The sequence below is a fragment of the Vulpes vulpes genome, chromosome 13, assembly GCF_048418805.1.
Source record: "Vulpes vulpes isolate BD-2025 chromosome 13, VulVul3, whole genome shotgun sequence".
NCBI classification, from domain to species: Eukaryota; Metazoa; Chordata; class Mammalia; order Carnivora; family Canidae; genus Vulpes; species Vulpes vulpes.
The window spans coordinates 136,889,473-136,911,778 of NC_132792.1; the positions used below are offsets into that span (position 1 = coordinate 136,889,473).

The window sequence follows — 22,306 nt, forward strand, 5'->3', positions numbered from 1 at the left end:
GTAAGAATTAAGTAAGAAAAAAAAAAAGAATTAAGAAATACATGAAAATTTAAAACAGTAAGGGTAAACTGCCTTTGAGATGGCAAAGCATTTTTTAAAGTAAGTTCCCCTAGGGGCATCTGGGTGGCTCAGTCAGAAGAGCATGCAACTCCTCATCTCAGTTATGAGTTCAAGCCCCATGTTGGGTGCAGAGATCACTTAAGCATATAAACTTAAAAATTAAGGGCAAACCTCTCAGGACCTCTCTCACTGCTGAGGGCTTTCTTGTTATCTCTGCTTAATAAGCTTCTATCACTTTGCTCACTAAAAAAATAAAAAAATAAAAATAAAAATAAATAAATTCAATTACATTAAAAAATAAAATAAGGGATCCCTGGGTGGCTCAGCGGTTTGGTGCCTGCCTTTGGTCCAGGGCATGATCCTGGAGTCCCAAGACTGAGGCCCACATCGGGCTCCTGCATGGAGCCTGCTTCTACTCTGTCTGTGTCTCTGCCTCTCTCTGTGCATGTGTGTGTCTCTCATGAGTAAATAAATAAATTCTGAAAGAAAGAAAGAAAGAAAGAAAGAAAGAAAGAAAGAAAGAAAGATTTCTCTTTACTAAGAAGGAAAAAATTTGAAGATGTTCATATCATAGCTGGTATTTGTACATAGTAAATATTAATAATAACTTCTAATCATAAATGATGGCCAATGGTTAGTGAGTTTGTTTATAAAATAGAAAATAACAATAAAACTCAACAGCTATTTTATTTAAATGCATGATAAAGTATTAATAATGAAATTAACTAAACAATTATTAAGTACCATATTATAAAAGTTTTACAGAAAACATTTTCTTTTCACAATCCTCATGAAGTTCCAACGGGCTATCTCTACTTTAAGAATAAGGAATTTGGGGGGGATAAGTTAATCAATGTACTTAGTGATACAAAAGGGATTTGATAAGGAAGTTGTAGGTTCAAATGGGAAAGAATATCGTATATCATGAAAAAAAATTTCATTATGCTAATAGAGAATTCTACTTACAGATATATGTTAGACCATATACTATTTGAATCTAACTATGAAATCATGTCAGGATATAAGGGAATAAATAAGTTGAAATAAGGTAAGAGGATAATAACAAATAAGATTTAATTTGTGCTTCTTTTTTTAAAGGGCGATTCTGTTTTCATTATACAGTACTAAACTTATCTTTAAAAAATGAGATTATCAATTAAAAAAGCAATCAAAGAGATTTCCTAATGCAGAAGTTAAACTAAAGGTCTTTGCTATTCTAGTAAATATTTAGGGAGAGTGGACAGATACAGAAGACAAAGGACTAGGTCAACCATATAATTTATCTTCCAACCCATAACACTTTTCAGAATGAAAGAAGACACTAATAGTAATTATGACAGTGTAAGTATAAACCATGACTGGCAAAGGCAGACATTTGGTCAATCTAGTTAAGAAAAATATTAGCCAAAAATTCTTTGCTATGATAATAACAGCTAACATGTTTTTGAATACTTCCTGTTACTCTATATTCTATGTTGCAAAATCTTATCTGTCTTATTCTCTGCCTATACATGGGTGCTCTGTGCAAAGGAATATATATATATATATATATATATATATATATACACATACACACACACATACATATAGTCCTTCATTTGTTGAAGATTGAATAGATTTCCTTTAATTAAAAAAATGGAGTCCCATGTCTATATAGCTTAATCACTTAAACATCATTACGACCTAAGTTTATGAATAAGCATAAGTTCATGCGTGCAGACTTAGAGGAACATCAAAAATAATCAACAAACCATCTCTATGTATTAAACATGGGTGACAGAACACTGAACTGAAGGCACAGCAATAAATGAGTGACGATGGCACACTGCACACTTCTAACTTAGAGTCTAATAACAAAAGTAAAATTAAAGCCTACAAGGAAAGTTATTCATTTTAAAATACGGTGTTTTATCCTACCCACAATACTCCTCTAACATCAAAAGAAGGAGAAAGATGTGTTAATATCTTACCTGCACAGCCAAAAGCCAAATGGTATCTAGAAGAAGGGCTGAATTTAACACAGCATACATTAGCCTTCGCCTCAATGCTTGCCACTGAGTTGTCTAGGTTCGTAGACCATAGCTTCACTAAGACAATAAAAATGAAAATAATTAAAAAATACATTAGTAAATGCTTCCGTAAACTAGAAAGTCTGTTTATTGCTATAGTTGCCTTTTATACTAATCCAAAGCATTTTAGTTTACTAAGACCAAAAATCTTTAAATTGAATGAGTAAAAAGACAATGTATTGAAACTAAGAGAACAGAGTTTCAAAGTCAGAAAATACCACAGACAAAAACTGTGCCGAGAGGTAACATGATCCCATAACTAGCATAAAAAAGGGGTTAAAAAAAAAAAAAAGCAATGTGGAGACACATGTATTTGTTTCAGTATTTTTTAAATGGTACCGCGGGGTGGGGAGACATCTGGCTGGTTCACTTGGTAGAGCATGTGACTCTTGATCTCATGATCTCAGGGTGATGAGTTCAAGCCCCATGTTGGGTATGGAGTCTACTTTTAAAAAAATGGTGTGTATTTTTCAAGTGTCATGGGCTAGAAGATGACTCATATAGTCATTCCACTCCAACACATATGCACACACACATACACACACACTTTCACATGCATTATCTATATCAGAAAGAAATGCCATTTTTAAAGTAACTGGAAGCAGTTCTTGTTTTATCTTTCAATTAAGAATTCCATGATTTTAAAATTTTATGTCGTAACTCAGGTATATGATTTAAGTATGTATAAAATAATGTTACAGCATTATTTAGCTAAACATTAAATGTTTAATATTTGATTTTTAAGGGGCATCTGGGTGGCTTGATGGTTGAGCATCTCCCTTAGGCTCAGATTGTGATCCCGGGGTCCTGGGATAGAGTCCCATATCAGACTCTCTGCAGGGGAGCCTGCTTCTCCCTCTGCCAATGTCTCTGCCTTTCTCTTTATGTCTCTCATAAATAAATAAAATCCTTTTTAAAATTTGATAGTCTATTCAAACAGTATACACTGAGAGTTGTAAAGATCAGAAACAAAAAACTGATCAGAGTAGGTCAGATATGAGAGCAGAAACAGAAAGAAAGGTGAGCTGCTTTTTTGTAAGGTACCAACAAAGCAATCATTGTATCAGACATCAAAAAGGTCTTCGAAGACAATAGAATACACATAAAAAACAGACTTTTAAGATACTGGTTACAATCCTGGTTACATAGTACAATTAATAATGAACATTAACAGTAAAAATAACAAAAATCTTCCTATGCCTCTTTTCAGTGGGCCCCAATATCCTGTGCCAATCCTGGAGAATACCCGCTTGGGCTTCAAGTACTGGCATTTGTTTAAAAGATGTTTGGGTGGGGACACCTGAGTGGCTCAGTGGTTGGGTGACTGCCTTTGACTCAGGTTGTAATCCCAGGTTCCTGGCATCCAGTCCAACATCGGGCATCCTGCAGAGAGCCTGTTTCTCCCTCTGCCTATGTCTCTGCCTTTCTCTCCCTGTGTGTCTGTCTCATGAATAAATAAATAAAGTCTTAAAAAAAAATAAACGAAAGCACTTTGGGTGATTCCAATGTGCATTTGGGTTGAAAACCAGTATAAAGGGGGATCCCTGGGAGGCTCAGCAGTTTGGCGCCTGCCTTTGGCCCAAGGTGTGATCCTGGAGTCCCGGGATTGAGTCCCGCGATGGGCTCCAGACATGGAACCTGCTTCTCCCTCCTCCTGTGTCTCTGCCTCTCTCTCTCTCTCTATGTCTATCATAAAATAAATAAATAAATCTTTAAAAAAAAAAAAGAAAGAAAGTAAACCAGTATAAAGATGGAGGCATAGTAAATTTTAGAATCTTTTTAGTAATAATAGTATGTTGCTCTGTAAATAGGAATAAAAAAAGTAAAAATGGTTGCAACTATCACTTCTATAAGATGGTATTTCCTGGAAATAGAGATTTTCTCTGTGTAAATGGGATAATTTATCTTTTACAAGTGTAATTCCATAGAGAGTGTCTTTAAATATGTGGACCCTGAATAAAAGTTAACCATTAAAAAAGTTATTTACAACCTAATCAACCTATTAGACTCCTAAGAGAAAAATAAGACAATATTAAAAGATTAAGAGTATTAAATAGCAATATTTGGTTTGTTTCACATTATTTTCTAATAGGACTCATGTGCTATTTTAATCAATATACAACTGTCCAGGCAATTAAGGAATACAGTTCTGAGATGAAATGGCTAGTGGTAATTAAAAGTCTGCATGTCAAATACAGCATTTATAGATTAGAACATGAAGTGATAAAAAACTGTTATCTCAAAACATAGCAAGCCAAAGTTAATTCACAGCAAATATTTATGGGGCACCTACTATTTCCGTAACCCCACTACTAATCGCTAAGAACCTTTATAAACAAGGTTTATACACCAGTATTTTAAGACAATTAAATATGAGTAAGCATAGGAATGAAATAGAACTAACAAAATGACAGTTAAATTACAAGTCTTTTTTAATTTCATGGTAATTTTCTCAATGGAGTAATCATTAACATTTTAAAAATAAGTCATTATGATAAGCATGATTATAATTTTCAATTTAAAAGATACAATATAAAAAAAAATAAAAAAAATAAAAGATACAATATTAGAATTCGATATAACTAGCTGAGTTTTAATGATAACTAAGGGTTAAAAAATTATACTAAATATATACAGTATAAAAAAGGAAAATACACAAAGAATACCCTATTAAGTTATTGTTTATTAAGCAAAATAAGTGTTGTAAATTAAACTGCGCTCCCCAAAAAGTATGTTGTAGTCCTAACTCAGGTACATTTGAGAACCACCTAATTTGTAAATATGGTCTTTGCAGATGTAGTCAAGTTAAGATGAAGTCATATTGGATTAGGATAGACCCTAAATCCAATGAATACTGTCTTTATAAGAAGAGGTACAAAGTAAAAGAAAGCCATGTATTGAAAAAGGCAAAAATTAGATGCAACTACAAGTCAAGAAATGCCCAGGATTGCTACTAATCACCAGAAGCTAGGAAGGCAGCAAGAAAGGATTCTTCCGTAGAGCCCTCAAAGGGAGCATGTGGCCTTGCCAACACGTTGATTCTACGCTTCTAGCCTCCAACAAAATGGTGAGAAAATAAATTTCTATTGTGGAAGCCAGCCAGTTTATGATAACACTGTTATGGGAGCCCTAGGAAACTACTAGAACAGGTATGATGAAATAACATTAAAATCAACCTAATATTCCTAAAATGGCATCATGGATTAAAAGGTAAAATAGTAAAGTGTGTAAGAAATCAACAAAATGTTTGGAAGAAACTGTCTAAAACAAATATAAATGAGATCATCCTCAAAATAAGGAGATGGTATGTAAAACAATAATAATACACCTGTTACTTTCTTCTTCAAAGAATGACAATAAAAATTTCAGTAACATCAAAAAACTTGTAATTTCAACATTTAATGTGAAAACTATGCTTTGTAAGAAAAAGTAAAAGTGAATTTAAACTAAAATACTATCCTCAAGGTAAAGAGTTAATTAAGGCACTTAAACACACTGCACTTGTTTATATATAATCTCCTTTGAATTTCAGTTAAAAAAAAATCAAACTAGTAATGCTAGGAAAACCATGTTGCAATGTAAGAAGCTAAAAAAAAAAAAAGAAAAAAAAAAACTTGTTCTGAATGCCATCTAGCTGGCTATAGAAAATGAACTTCTTACTTAAAACTATATATTTTATTACAACTTTGATTAAAGTTTATAAGCAAAGGTCTTTTTTCTTTTTAAAGTATCATCTGAATCTTAAGTCCCATTTTAAAATACTAAATTTGGGCGTCTCCAGGGTGGCTGACTTAGTTAATTATCTGTGTTCACCTCAGGTCACGATCCCAGGGTCCTGGTATCCAGTCCCATGTCGGGATCCCTGCACAGTGGGAAAACTGCTTCTCTCTCTCTCCCTTTGCCTTCCACTCTGCTCACTCTCTCTCTCTCGGTTTCTCTCAAATAAATAAAATCGTTTTAAAAATCCAACTACCCTACAACTACCCAACACTAATAGATGATAGTTTATCATCTATTAATTTGTAAAATCTGAGTTAAAAAGTCTCTAAGTTTTTTGTTCAAAATTATTTTTTCAAAAAATAGAACACATTGACTATCTTTAATAACACCAGCATTAATTACAATATGCAGCATTTAGGGGATCCCTAGGTTTAGCAGTTTAGCTGGCTGCCTTCTGCCTAGGCGTGATCCTGGAATCCTGGGATCAAGTCCCACATCGGGCTCCCTGCCTAGGGCCTGCTTCTCCCTCTGCCTGTGTCTCTGCCCCGCCCCCGCTCTCTCTCTGCCTCTCTCTCTCTCTCTCTCTCTCTGCCTCTCATGAATGAATAAATAAAATATTTTTAAAAAACAATACGCAGCATTTATAGATTTCAGGACTTCTCAGACAGGTCCCACTGCATGTCTATCTGCACCGAAACTTCCTAAAAAGGAATTTATTATAAAAGGAAAAATGAAATAGGCACAGGCGTCTGACACCGTTAAAAAGCCTGTCTTTAGTGCAAGTGTTAAGTACATTTGATATCCAGTGCTCCTGGACCCACTTCTGATGGCCTAGATGCCACACAATGAGCAAAAAGGGATAGTGCTGTTTCACCAAAAACTATAGAAAAATCTGAGGGACATACATACTAGTTTATAAATCCATTTTAAAAAATGAAAGATTCGAGACGCTTGGCTGGCTCAGCGGTTGAGCGTCTGCCTTTGGCCCAGGGCGTGATCCTGGAGTCCTACATGGAGCCTGCCTTTCCCTCTTCCTATGTCTCTTTCTCTCTGTGTCTCTCATGAATAAATAAAATGTTAAAATAAATAAATAAAAAATGAAAGATTAGGCAAAAAGATGTTCACTGTGACAACACTGATTTATCAAACACAAGTTTTTCTTTTAAAATTAATCAAATAGAAAACAGACCTTGTTATATTAGTTAGCTATTGTTGCATAGCAAACTGCCACGTAAAAGTTGCTAAATTTACTGTCACACAGTTTCTGAGGGTCAGGAATCTCTGAGCAGCTTAGCTGGGTAGTCTTGGCTCAGAGTCTCAAGGCCTAAAGGCCACCATTCAGCTGAGCTCACTCAACATGGCTCTTGGCATGCGGATGCAGTTCCCTTCCATTTGGGCTCATAACAATATTGCTAGCTTCTCTACACTGAACCAAATACTAAAGAGAAAATAATGAAGATAGAGGCTACAGAGTTTTACATAAACTAATTTCACAAGTGACATGCCTTTACTTCCAAAGTATTTTACCAATTACACAGACTGCAGCAATGGGGAGGCAAGGAACAACTCAAGCATGATAATACTAGGAGACAGAGATCACTGGGGCCATCTGGGAGGCTGTCCAACATAAGCCTTTTAATTTCATTTGGACACAGGAGATATTACACTTAGTAAAGTTATAACTTATAGGAAAGATAATTGCCTAAAGTTACAAATTAGAGGAAAGGTAACAGCTATCCTAATGTTTCTTATTATGTTGAAACTCATTTTTTAGCCATTTGATAAAACAGTATTTCATTCAATATGAGTTACCTAAATTAAATATTAAACTTGTAAAGATTTCATATTTATCACTTTGACATTAATATATGCAGCTATGAAAATTTGGAATGAATAAGAACCTATACAGGCTCCCTGCTCAGTGGGGAGTCGGCTTCTCCCTCTGCCCCTCTAACCACCTGTGCTCTCTTTCTCTTGCTCTCTTTCAAAAATAAATAAATAAATAATCTTTAAAAAAAAAAAAGAATAAGAAACTATAACTACAGCTGTTCTAAAGCCTAAATGCTCTTCAAATTCATATTTGGAGATTTTTAAAAAATCTTTAAAAATGTGCTTATTCTAATTCAAAAGCGCAAGATTTGTTGCAAATGACTCTTAGTTTATATATTTAAAAAGGAAATATATTTTTAGCAAAGAACTTATAAATTGGTCATAAAATTCTTTCCAGATTAACTTGCTCTATGGCAATACTACATCTATTAGCCTGCTACATTTATGTTTAACACACATGTATGTGCATATATATTCTTGAAAGTAAATCATTTTTAGAATACACAGCATTAGGGATCCCTGGGTGGTGCAGCGGTTTAGCGCCTGCCTTTGGCCCAGGGCGCGATCCTGGAGACCCGGGATGGAATCCCACGTTGGGCTCCTGGTGCATGGAGCCTGCTTCTCCCTCTGCCTGTGTCTCTGCCTCTCTCTCTCTCTCTCTGTGTGACTATCATAAATAAATAAAAAAATTTTAAAAAATAAAAATAAAAATAAATAAAATAAAATACACAGCATTAAATAAATAAATGACAGAAGAATACAAAAACTGTCATTTATGACTCAGCATTATGCACTGAAAAAATATCCATTAATATTAAAAATTTAATAAATACAAAATATGTAAAATGTTAAAATATAAGACATAAAATGCTAAATATATGTGTAAAATACATTAAAAGCAATTTTTTAAAAAGATTTTATTTATTTATTCATGAGAGACATAGACAGAGAGGCAGAGACATAGAAGAGGGAGACTGATTCAGGACTTGATCCCAGGACCCTAGGATATCTCTCTTTCTCAATCTCTCTCTCTCTCTCTCTCTCTCTCTCTCTCTCTCTCTCTCTCTCTCTCTCACACACACACACACACACACACACTGGAATATTACTCGGCCATCAAAAATAATGAAAACTTTTGCAATGACAAGGATGGAACTAGAGGCTATTATGCTAAGCAAAGTAAGTCAATCAGAGAAAGAAGATTACATGATTTCACTCATATGTGGAATTTAAGAAACAAAACAGGATCATAGGGAAAGAGAGGAAAGAGGAAAAGATGAAATCAGAGAGGGAGACAAACTATAAGAGACTCTTAATCACAGGAAACAAATTGAGGGTTGCTGAATGGGACAGGCGTGAGGGTATGGGGGAACTGGGTGATGGACATTAAGGAGGGCACGGTATGCAATGAGCACTGGCTATTATATAAGACTGTTCAATCACTGACCTCTACCTGTGAAACTAATACTACACTACATGTTAATTAATTGAATTTAAATTTTTAAAAGTAATTTAAAATAACCTCTTACTATAAATTATCACAAAAGCAGTATTCTATAAGCAATACTTCATAAGTAAAAATCACCAAAGAGTGATAAATACATTTATATTATCACTTCTGGGCCTTTTAGCTAAGATCAAGTGAAATACATTTATATTATACTAAATATTTTAAGATGAGCTTAAAAGCATTTGGGACTTTTAGTACCAATCAAGACAGAGTAAAAGAACACTATAAGGAATCTCTCTTACTATGGGTTTACTTAGAAGACAATATTAAAAACAAAAAGTAAATGTCTGAGGAATCTGAAAAGTAAGGAAAAATAGGCATTACGGAAAGGACATTCAAAACTTAAAAGAATTAATCAGTACAGAGGTGAAAGGACCATTTCTTTTCTCCTATGGCAAGCCAAAATCAGCACCTCAAATAGTAAAACTGAGGAAAATCCCTGTGTTTCTGACCCTAAAACTGGTAAAAGGCATTACTGAAGCCAGAGGGCTGAGGGTCATGTTTTTCATTTGTTTTATTCTTCTCTCTCAACTCTCCTTCTGGGTGGGCTTCCATCACAGAGCTGCAGCAGTAAGGTAAGCAAATATTCCAACAGAAAATCCATCTCCGTGGTCATAAAACAGAGTAACTCATCTGTAGAAAACCCCAACTTTCTTGACAAAGCATCAGTAAAAAAAATGGGAGACAAAGATGCCTGGGTGGCTCAGGTCATGATCCTGGGGTCCTGGGATTAAATTCCAAATCAGGCTCTCCACAGGAGGTGGCTTCTCCCTCACCTATCTCCCTGTGTCTCTGGTGAATAAATAAATAAAATCTTTATTTAAAAAAGAGGGAGCGGAAGACAAAGAATATGGGAGAAACCTGGAAAAGAAGGCAATCCCATACTCTGTGTATGAACAGGCCTTACTCTTGTAGTCATATATAAGCTCTGTATGTGTAAAATGGACACACAGGAGCAACACAAAGGCTTTGTGCATTAAATTACAATTGAAAAGACGACTCAATTTCCAGATTAACTCCTGACTGGCATATGTATGAGACAAACAATGCAGCACAGCAAAGGCTTTGAAAACCACACTGGCAATGGAACTATCATTCCCACTACTACAGAAAGCAAGACAGGACAAAGAGTCACCATCTAACCTGCTGATAACCTGCGTACAAAAGAATGTAAAAAAAAACATTCTCCAGAAAATTTGAACAGGACCCAGAGTCTTACAAAATATTCAAAATGCCTAAGTTACAACTCACCAATTACAGAACATACAGAAATCCAAGAAAATTTTCAAATGAAGATACTATCAACAAAAACCAATCCTAAAATCTGATGTCGGAATGATGAAACAGATTTTAAAGCAACTATTATAACTGTACTCCATGGGATCGCTGGGTGGTACAGCGGTTTGGCGCCTGCCTTTGGCCCAGGGCACGATCCTGGAGACCCGGGATCGAATCCCATGTCAGGCTCCTGGTGCATGGAGCCTGCTTCTCCCTCTGTCTGTGTCTCTGCCTCTCTGCCTCTCTCTCTCTCTCTCTCTCTCTCTCTCTCTCTCTCTGTGTGTGACTATCATAAATAAATTTAAAAAATAAAATAAAATAAAATGAATGAAGAGATAAAAATACTCAGAAATATATGAACTATAAAATAAGAAATGAAATTTTTAGCAAAAATACAGTAAATTGCATAAAATATTCACTGGACTGAATCAATATCAAAATGGAAATAGATAAAGGAGCCAGTGAACTAAAAGAACGACAGAAATTACAACAATTAAAAAAAAAAAAAAAGAAATTACAACAATTCTAAATGATTGAGACCCTAACAATATAACTTCAAAAAACCAAAACACAAACACAGAAGGAGGCAAAACATCCCCCCCACGACTGAAAGGAGAAATAAAATCAGATTTCAACACTTCTGTTTCATAATCAATAGAACAAAGAGACAAGACAAACAAAAACAGCAAAGATATAGAAAACCAAAAATATACCATCAATAAGCTTGATCTAATTGACACTCCACTGAAGAATACAGATTCTTTACAACACACTGGGAATATTTACCAAGGCAGACCATATTGTGGGCCATAAAACAAATCAAATTACTTTTTTGTTTCCATGCAATTGTGGGGCAACCTGATTGGGTGGAGGACAGCAGTACAGTAAGAAAGAATTCACCCAAAGCAAAACAAAAGAGATAAAAATTTATTAAGTAAACTGCAAGGAAGCAGTGGGCAAGACAGCAAAAGAGAGACTATCTGCCATAAGGCAGTAGTGGGGTCTATAATAAGGGTTAAGTGAGGACGTACGGCAACACATGGAATTTTCCTCTTTGGTGATTGTCCCTGGTTGTAAGTGGCCCACTGGTCAGCTAAGGTCTCTGGCTATTTTGAGGTGGGTCACCTAATGAGTCTCTCTGCATCAGCCTGGTGGTCACTGTGGGCCCTTTTACCTTACTCAGGTTCCACTACTCAAGCCTAAAAGTGGCTTCTACAGCTCTGTTTGCTGACATGACTGACCCAAGTAAACTCCAAACATAATCTACTAAAAGTAGAGTTTGTTGAAACAATTTATATTTAAAAATCAAATATTTTAGGGATTCCTGGGTGGCTCAGTTGGTTAGGCATCCAACTCTTGACTTTAGCTCAATTCACCATCTCAGGCTTGTGAGATACAGCACTGTGCTGGGCTTCATGCTCTGTAGAGAGTCAGCTTGGAATTCTCTCTCTCCATCCCCCTCTCTGCCCCTCCTCCCACTCTCTCTCAAATAAGAAAATCTTTAAACAATAGTTTTTCCATAAACTAGTAAAAAAATGAATGAAAACCAATGTATTTTAAACATAATTTTCTTTCTTTTGTTTTTTTTAGACTTTATTTACTTCAGAGAGAGAACATTAGCAGAAGGAGTAGTAGAGGAAGAAGCAGATTCCCCACTGAGCAGGGACCCTGATGTGGGGCTCAATCCCAGGACCCAGGACCCCAGGATCATGAACTGAGCTAAAGGCAGACACCTTACCAACTGAGCCACCTGGGTGACCCTAAACATTATTTTCAGCACCATAAACTATTTAGTTTTAATAATATGCAGGATCTGGGGCAGCCCGGGTAGTTCAGTGGTTTAGAGCTGCCTTCAGCCCACGGCATGATCCGGAGGCCCAGGATCAAGTCCCACATCGGGCTCCCTACATGGAGCCTGCTTCTCCCTCTGCCTCTGCCTCTATCTATGCCTCTCTCTTTCTCTCTCTGTGTCTCTCATGATTAAATAAAAATCTTTAAATAAATAAAAAAATATAAATAAATAAATAAATAAATAAATAAATAAATAAATAAATAAATAAATAAAATGCAGGATCTGTATGCTGAAAACTATAAAATACGAAAAAAAATTTTTTTAGTCCTGAATTTGGTAGAGAGTCCTGAATTTGGTAGTCCTGATTTGTTCATGAAGGGGCACCTGGGTGGCTCATTTAAGCATCTGACTTTTGCTTAGGTCATGATTCCAAGGTCCTGGAATCACAACCTGCATCAAGCTCCCAGATCAGTGAGAAGCCTGCTTCTCCCTCTCCCTCTCCCTCTGCAGCAACCCCTGCTTGTGTTCTCTTTCTCTGTCAAATAAATAAATAAAATCTTAAAAAAAAAAAAATGTTCATGAAATAGAAATCTCAATATATTAAGGCATCAATTTTTCCCCAAAATGATCTACAGATGCAATATTATCTTAATCAAAATCTCAGCAGGATTCTCCATAGGACTGGCAACTTGATTCTAGAATGTACATGGAAGGGTAAAAGCTAAAATTATTTTCAAGAACATAGAAGACTCATACTACTAGACATCAAGAATTACTGTAAAGCTACAAATGAAGACAATGGGCTATAGAAAAGGAAGAAAAACATAGGTCAATGTAGAATATAAAAAATATATACCCCTCCATCAAAAACAGATGGAACCAGAAGGAGGCAGAAACTAGTAAGGACATAGGTGCACTCAAAACACCATCGATCAAATGAATATAAATGATATACAGACTACTTTATCTAACTAGAATATACATTCTTCTCAAACTCATGAAGATATACACTAAGACAGAGGACATTCTGGGCTATAGATACACCTTAACAAATTGTAAGTAGCAGATTTTTTAAAATGTATCTCTTAGGCCACAATGGAATTACACTAGAACTCAATATCAGAAAGAGAGAAAATTCCAAAATGCCTAGGGATTAAATAACACACTTCTAAGCAATACATAAGTCAAGTAAGAAATCTCAAAACAATTTTTAATACTTTTATTTCAAAGTAAAAAGTAAAATAAAACGTAACAAAACTTATGGAGTGCAATACTTAAAGGAACATTTATAACATTAAATGCATATATTATATTACCAAAGAGCAAAGATATACAATCAATAATCCAAGCTTTTAATTTAGGAAATTAGAAGAAGAAGAGCAAATCAAACACAAAGTAAGCAGAAGAAAACAAGTGATAAAATAAAATCCACCCTAAAATTCATATGGGTTCTTAGTAGACCCTAAATAGCCAAAACAATCTTGAAAAAGAAGAAAAAATATGGAGGACTCACATTTCCTGATTTCAAAACAAAGCTACAAAACAATGCAATAGTGGCGTAAAGACACAGATCAACCAAGAGAAAAGACTAGAAATAAACCCTCGAAGATACAATCAAATCGTTTTTGAAAAGGGCTCAAGACCTTTCAATGAGGAAAGGACAATGTTTTTAAAAAGTGGTACCAAGAAAAATGGATATCCACATGTAAAAGAATGAAGTCAAAGTCAGAATCTTACTTTACACTATATACAAAAGTTAAAACAGATCAAAGACATGTGAGAGCTCAAACTATAAAACTCTTGGGGGCCTTGAGGGGCTCAGTCAGTTAAGCATCCAATTCTCGATTTCAGCTCGGGTCATGATCTCAGGGTCCGGGATCTAGCCCTGCGTCGGACTCTGTTCTCAGCGGAGAGTCTGCTTGTGCCCTCTCCCTCTGCTCCTCCCACTACTTGCACGGTATCTCTCTAAATTAAGTACATAAATCCTTTTTAAAAAATCAAACTATGTAACTAACTCTTGGAAGAAAACAAGGAGTAAAGTCTTCATAACATTGAATTTGTACAGGACACCAAAGACACAGGCAACAAAATAAAATTAGACAATTTGGACCTCATCAATATGAAAACACTTTGTGCATCAAAGCACACTATCAATAAATCACATATCTGATAAGGGATTAATATCCAGAGACTATCCAGAAAATCCTACAATTCAATAACAGCAGCAAACAAACAAACAAAAAAACCTTTAAAAAATGGGCATAGGACTTAAATAAACATTTCTCCAAAGAAGATAAATAACCAATAAGCACATGAAAAGACACTCAACATCACTATCATTAGGAAAATTCAAAGAGAAACCACAATAAAATATCACATCATATCATTAAAGTCATTAGTATTAAGAAAGGAAGGGAGGAAGGAGGAACGAAGGGAAGGAAGGAAGGAAGATGTGTTGGTGAAAATACAGAGAAACTGAAATAGTTAGGCACTGGTGGAAATGTAAAATGTACAGTCACTATGGAAAAGAGAATGATGGTTCCTCAAAAATTTAAACATGTAACATATGTAACATATGATCCAGCAATTCCATTTCTGAGTCTATTCCCAGAAGAACTAAAACCAGGACATAAAAATGTATCTTATCACTCATGTTCAGAGCAGCATTATTCACAAGAGCTCAAAACATAACCCAAAGGTCTGTCCTTTGATGAATGAATGGATAAACAAAATGTGATACACTCATAAAATAGATTATAATTCAGCCTTGTAAAAGAAATTCTGACACATGCTACAACATGGATGAACCTTGTGACTTTATGCTAAGTGAAATAAGCCAGACACAGACAGACAAATACTACACGATTCCATTCATATGAGGTAGATATGAGTTGTAAATTTCATAGAGGCAGAAAGTAGAAAGGTGACTGCAAAGGGTTGGCAAATGGGGAGTTATGTTCAATGGGTACAGCTTCAGTTTGGCAATATGAAAAAAGTTCTATGGACTGATGGTGGTGAAGACTGCACAACAATGTCACTGAACTGTACATTCAAAATGGTTAAATGAATGGTTAATTTTATGCTATGCGTATTCTAATACAATTTAACATGAATAAATAACTTTAAAAATCCCTTCCTACCTAAATTGTTTCAAATGGCTTCTATTTTTCAGAGGAAGACTCTGACCAGTCACCACTCTTGAATAAATATTAATCTTCAGTACAAAAATATGAGTATTCAACTCAATAAAAGCTATCCCACGTATATTATGAAAAAGAACATTCAACATTATTTAGTAAAACTTTGTATTCAAACATACAAATATCAACTATCATGATATTCTAAATAATTTATAAATTCAAGGTTAATTTCCTAAAACAACCAAGAAGAAACGTATTCCAATCTATACATAGTATGGGTAAACAACTTGCTATTTCTTGTTTGGCGTAAAGTCCTGCCATGTTCATTTCTCTTTTACAGACTAGGGCATGCACTACCATTACAAAATAAACTTTTCAACACTAGAGCTATCTCTGCCTATCTAACCACTAGTCTGGAGGTTACATGTAGAGAAGAATGGCAGGGACGCCTGGGTGGCTCAGTGGTTTAGTGTCTGCCTTCGGCTTCAGGGCGTGATCCTGAAGTCCAGGGATCAAGTCCCACATCGGACTCCCTGCATAGAGCCTGCTTCTCCCTCTGCCTCTATCTCTGCTTCTCTGTCTCTCTGTGTCTCTCGTGAATGAATAAATAAAATCTTTAAAAAAAAAAAAAAAAAAAGAATGGCAAAAAATTAAAGCCATTAACTATAAGGTAAAAGAAATCTGTTAACAGGGCTTTATAAATCTAATGGGGAGCATAACCAGGCCAAAAAACCATTAAGGATAACTGAAAAAAAAATGAATAGTAATGATGGATACACAGAGATGTATTGGGGACACCTGGGTGGCTCAGTGGTTGAGCATCTGCCTTTGGCTCAGGTCATGATCCTGGGGTCCTGGGGTCATGGGATCTAGTCCTGCACTGGACTCCCTGCGGGGAACCTGCTTCTCCCTCTGCCTATGTCTCTGCTTGTCTCACTGTGTCTCTCATGAATAAAATATAAAAATTTTTTTAGAAAAAGAGGTATCGGGATCCCTGGGTGGCGCAGCGGTTTGGCGCCTGCCTTTGGCCCAGGGCCCGAACCTGGAGACCCGGGATCGAATCCCACGTCGGGCTCCCGGTGAATGGAGCCTGCTTCTCCCTCTGCCTGTGTCTCTGCCTCTCTCTATCTCTCTGTGACTATCATAAATAAATAAAAATTAAAAAAAAATATTTAAAAAAAAAAAGAAAAGAAAAAGAGGTATCTGTCTAAATATTTCAGAAAAAAAAAGTTTACTTGATGGTATATATAAAGGAATTGGTTATAAAAATATCACCATATGACATGAATCCAGAGAAAATTATTATAATGAAGAGGTAGTATATACATTTTTCTTTCACTCCAAAAGAGATACAGATTGCGGTGCTTAGGTTATTTTTAGAATGACAATCACAAAGGATTGCTATGATTTTTAATAAATATCTGCACCTCTGCCACTAAAAGGAATTAAGTTGGGAGTAAGGAATTAGAGAAAGTAGAAGAGATTCAAATAGTACCTTTTGCATCATCAGAACCAGATGCCAAGAGTTTAGGATCCATCAAGTTAAAGTCAACACTCCAACACCTTTTCTCATGTTCCTAGACATAGAAGGAAGACAAAATGTAGTATCAGACAGACATAGATCTTATAATAAATTAAGCAAAAAGCTTGATACCAATTTATTGCTCTGGTGGGAGAGAGAAAGAACAGGCTACAAAAACAAATGATATGCAAAGTAATTTCCAAACTTTTTATATATACATATTTTATTGCTTTTGGAAATGTATTTGACACATTCTTCAAATGCAAAACAAGTCTGAAGAAATGTTTTAGAAAAACATTATCTGCTATTACATAGGTATAAAAAATGCTAGTGACTTTAAATTTGTAATTAAAAGCGTTATTTGCTATACATAGGTATAAAATTGCTAAATAGTGGCCACGTTTGTAATTACAATTAAGTAAAAATGTGAACCTTAAAAAAAAAATAATATCCTGTTTACCTGATAGACCTTTGACCTCTGTCCTGTGAATCCATCCCATAGGATGACAGTGCCTTCATAATCACTGCTGGCTAACAGATTCTTATGGTAACTACTCCAACTGATACAGCTGAAAAAAAGAAAGAGAGTTAAGCTTTACTTTATGTAGAAATAAGTAACAATGAATACAAAGAATTTTGATGTGTGCAGAAAGATTAGAACCCTTAAGAAATGGTCAACATGGCTTAATAATCATTAATCTGCCCACAACACAGCTGGGAAGAAATATATCAATTAACTCCTAAGTTTTTCTACTGAACTACCTAATAATGACCCTTACACCTGATCACTAACCAAAAGATGCACATAAGCCTAAAGCCACCACTGGCCAAATGTCAGAAATGAAAGCATGTCTATGAGTGTAAACAGAGGCTAATGGGACACAAAGCATGCCATAGCACAACGACAGAGACGTATTCAAATTGTGTAGGCCCCTGGATCAAGTTGTGCCAAAACATATAAGCTAATAAACTAATCTGAACTGGGAGCACCTGGGTGGCTCAGTGGTTGAGCATCTCCCTTCACCTCAGGGTATGATCCTGGGGTCCTGGGACTGAGTCCCGCATTGGGTTCCCTGCAGGGCGCTTGCTTCTCCCTCTACGTCTCTGCTTCAGTCTGTATGTCTCTCAGGAATAAATAAAATCTTTTTCTAAATAAATAAATAAATAAATAAATAAATAAATAAATAAATAAATAAATAAATAAGCAAGCAAGCAAGCAAGCAAGCAAGCAAGCAAGCAAGCAAATCTGAATTGGGTTTCTGTGTTTACATTAAAAAAAATCTCATCTACTATAACCTTATGTGATTGATCTTAAGAGTTAGAATTAAGCTTTTACCATTTATGGTTTCAGCTATTAAGTGCTCCAAAACTGAGAATACAACATCTAAAAATGTATGCTTTTGGTGAGACACATATGTGAATCATGTATATAGTAAAGCTTAGGTATATTAAGGAAGAAGCCACTTAGAAAGCAATTAACCTAGATGACTTTTGATTTCAGGTCATAATCTCAGGGTATGAAATTAAGCCTCACGTCGGGCTCTGTGCTGGATGTGGAACCTGCTTGAGATTCTCTCTCCCTCTGTCCTTCCCTGCTCATTCTCCTTAAAAAAAGTATAATCCTATAAAATAAGGATTGCTACTATGCCCTCTGTTTCATAATGGTTAAAAGCAGAGACTCTGCAATCAAACTGTTTGAATCCTGGCTCCTCCAGAGACTAGCTGTGTGATTTCAATCAAGTTAATTAACCTTTCTGTGCTTCAGCTTCCTCGTGTATAAGATGGGGGCAATAACATTATCTAATAGGTCTACTTAAGATAAAGATAATGTCTGTCACATAGAAATTCAATAAAGTTATGTCTTACTCATGCTGTTTCCTTTCCACTTAGGATAAACTAACTATAACAGATTCTCAGTTGTGAGCACCACTGATGAATGAGCAGCCTCACAAATTATCAGCCTACCATTGTTATGAATTAATTAGGAAACAAAAAGGAAAGCTATAACAAATACATTATATAAATACTGTAATACTTGCTAAATTATTATTATTAAAATGACTAGACACATATATGTATGTTATTCATTCAGTTAAAAAAAGATATAAGGACAGTTGGAAAATGTTCACAGATATAAATAAATTATTAAATGATTTCCATATATCATTCCAATTTAAGCGAGTGCCTATGAGAATAACTTAGGAAACTTGTTTTTAAAAATGTAGATTCTAAAATTCCCCTGAGATTTTGGAATTGGAAGATCTAAAGTAATTTCTAGTTCCTGCACTTTTAACAGTACTCTAGATTTGAAAAGCATTCATTATGAGCTCTAACCCTAACTTTATGAAAGTTAAATATTAGGCCCTCAATGAAAAGCAGCAAAATGTTCTTATAAAAACAATTCTTTTTTTTCTTAAAACAATTCTTAAAACTATGAACAATTATAATATTTGAAGATATGACATGCTAGGGGAAAAATTCCTGACTTTCAGACAGTATTCATAGGCTAAAGTATTCCCTTATTTGACACCCCCTGGATGATCATTTACAACACAGAATTTTATTTAAGTGAAGCAAAGAGGACTTTCATTTGTCAAAGAGAAAAACAATGACTACTAACCCCCACAGGGAAAAAGCAACCATAATCTGTAAGATAGATTCTGAAGTATTCTCTGTATACAATTACTGTTTACTATGAATGAGTAAGGAATCTCACAGAAAGGTAAAATAACAAACTCATACTAACTCTAGATATTAAATATTTTATACACACCAAATTATGTCTAAAAAAATAATCTAAGTACCTGATTTTGGAATTGCAGGTCATTTCATTTTCAGGGTAATGAATATCCACCGCATCCTGAATGACTGTGCCATATTCATAGACTTTAATCTTCTTTGTAACCCCAGCAATTGCAAAATAGTCACAATCTCGGTCAAATTCAATACTATGGAAGAAAATGTGTATTTAGTCAGTAAGACTATTTATTTCCCTATCCCTGTGACATTACAATGACAACATTTCAGGGTTTTTATTTTCTATTTCTAAAGTCAAAATGTCTATAAGAATAAGAGACTGACTTGAAATGCCCCCAAATTGTACTAGACTTTATCTTCAGATAGTCATGATCAAGACACACCACATTACAAGTGGTAGAGAACTGTGCAGGGTTACACAATTCTTCTAGCTACCCCAGTTCCTAGAAACATCACATGTTTTTCAATTCATCTTTAGTAAACCATATTAAAACCTACCCAACTATAAAGATTAACATGTTGAATCATAAAAGTAGCAAAGAAAGATGAAAAGGTTTGGTATATTAAAAAATATGTTAGAAGAGAATTACCAAATAATCTCTTCATAAATCTATTTCCCTTCTACCATTTTGTGAGGATGACAGAACTTCCCAGTATGCAATGTTATTTTAATAAATTAGTACACAAACTGAATTACTGAAGCAATTAAAAGATGATGACAAAGGTATGAAATATACACAAAAATGGAATCATTAACTTATCACTATGTTTTCCCAAACTCATTTCTCACCTCCCAAAGATGATCTAACTTATGTAACCCCCAATAGTTTCTTACACCACAAAAAAGGGAAAAACTAAAAATCTCCCCTTTTTTAGAGTTACTTGGGGAATTCATCCTTCTCTTACTGACTTTTTACACAAGTTCCAAAAGAAGATACTTCAAAGCAAAGCACACCTTATTCACCTTTATAGAACTTAACTTGGAGTCTCAACAAAGTTGTTATATAACCAGCAAGAAATGTAAGTAACCTAATGGAAATAAGAGTGAAATGAATCATCACGTATTTCTCAAGATGTTAAGAATCTGTTCTAGAAGCTTAGCTGTAAGGCTAGATAAGAATTCTCACTGATCTATAATTAATTACACAATAGTAACAGCTAACATTCACTGACCACTAAGCATAACCACTGGTATTAACTCATTTAATTCTCATAATAACCCTATGAGACAGGTATTACACCTTTATCTACATTTTACACACAAGAAAACTGAGAATTAGAGGTGAAGCAATTTGCCTAAAGTTAGTAAGCCTTTAAGTGGCTAGGATGATGTGGTAGTACTCTGCATATATCAAGCATTCACTCAATGTGTATAAATACCTACACATAGCGTACTTTTCTTTCTGGGTTACTTGTGATATCCTTTTACAGAACAGTTAATGATTAGTTAATAATTTAGTTAAAAGCTTACCAAGCTAATGATGATGATTAATAAAAGGTACATAATATGAATATTTTGTATAAAAACACATTGAGATGTGCACTTTTCTTATAGCTTTAAATCCTTTTTTAATGTTATAACAATTTCATTAAATGTTATGGGCTATAGCACAAATCACCAAATATTCCCTCCAATAAAATAGGACTACATGGCAAAGCGATGAATTTATCTTTACAACAACCATAACTGAACTGCTGGCTCAGCTGTTATCTGCCCTATGGATTCTAATGTAGCACAACTATATTGATGGCAACTACTTATCTATCCTGATTCAATTTACACCCATAGTGTAATGCCACAGAAGGAGAAATATTACTGTGTCTGGCAAAGAAGAGTTCTCAGAACTGAAATCCTATCCTTAACTGACAAAGTTTGGGTATGGCTGAAACTTCCATCTAGATACTTTTACTCCACATGCAAACATATATGGCTAATAAATCAGCATTATAGTGTTGTGCAAGTAAAAGTTAATAGGTCATTTTCAAACTATCATATTTTAAGAAAAAAGTTTAAACACTAGCTTATTAAAATAACAGCCTAAGACAATGCAGGGAGAAAATTACCATATAAATAAAAATGCTAATTGTCAAAAGAATTGATTTGAGGATATAAATAAGTAAGTCAATAAGTCTACTATTTCTTCTGTTGCTACCCTGTTATTCAAGACAGCTCTCTTTTTTCAACAAAGGTTATTACTCAGCTGCATTAGCTAGCTCATTCTTAACTCTTATACTAAAAATTAACTTTTTAGGGGTGTCTGGGTACACAGTTGGCTAAATAAAGCATCTGATTCTTGGTTGTGACCTCAGGGTCTTGAGATCAAGCCCTGCCTTGGGCTCTGTGCTCAGTGGGGGTATGCCTGAGATTCTCTCTCTCCTCCTTCTCCCTCTGCCCCTCCAACTCATGCTCTCTCGCTTTAAATAAATCTGTTTTGAAAATTAACTTTTTGTTTTGACTTGTTATTATAGTCTTATGTTCTGTTATGTTTTGCTCTTAAATATTGCAGTATCAAGGATCTGTACGGTATCCTTTTCTAATAATCTGGGATATTTACATTTTGTATAATTTTAAAACAATAAAATTCTAATTAAAATACTGACCGGGAAGTATAAAGAATAATATTTCCA

The 22,306-nt window shown here is 34.9% G+C and overlaps 1 protein-coding gene across 5 annotated transcripts in view; it reads right to left on the reverse strand.

The window, feature by feature from the left end:
• Nucleotides 1–22,306, reverse strand: part of COP1 (COP1 E3 ubiquitin ligase) — a 247,303-nt gene that overhangs the window by 92,921 nt on the left and 132,076 nt on the right. For all 5 annotated transcript variants that reach the window (XM_072733092.1, XM_072733089.1, XM_072733091.1 and 2 more), the window contains 4 exons: nt 19,726–19,869; nt 17,382–17,490; nt 16,895–16,976; nt 2,031–2,147 (listed from right to left, as the gene is read on the reverse strand). In XM_072733092.1, the coding sequence (XP_072589193.1) occupies nt 2,031–2,147; nt 16,895–16,976; nt 17,382–17,490; nt 19,726–19,869 (452 nt within the window). The remainder of the gene's footprint in view (nt 1–2,030; nt 2,148–16,894; nt 16,977–17,381; nt 17,491–19,725; nt 19,870–22,306) is intronic.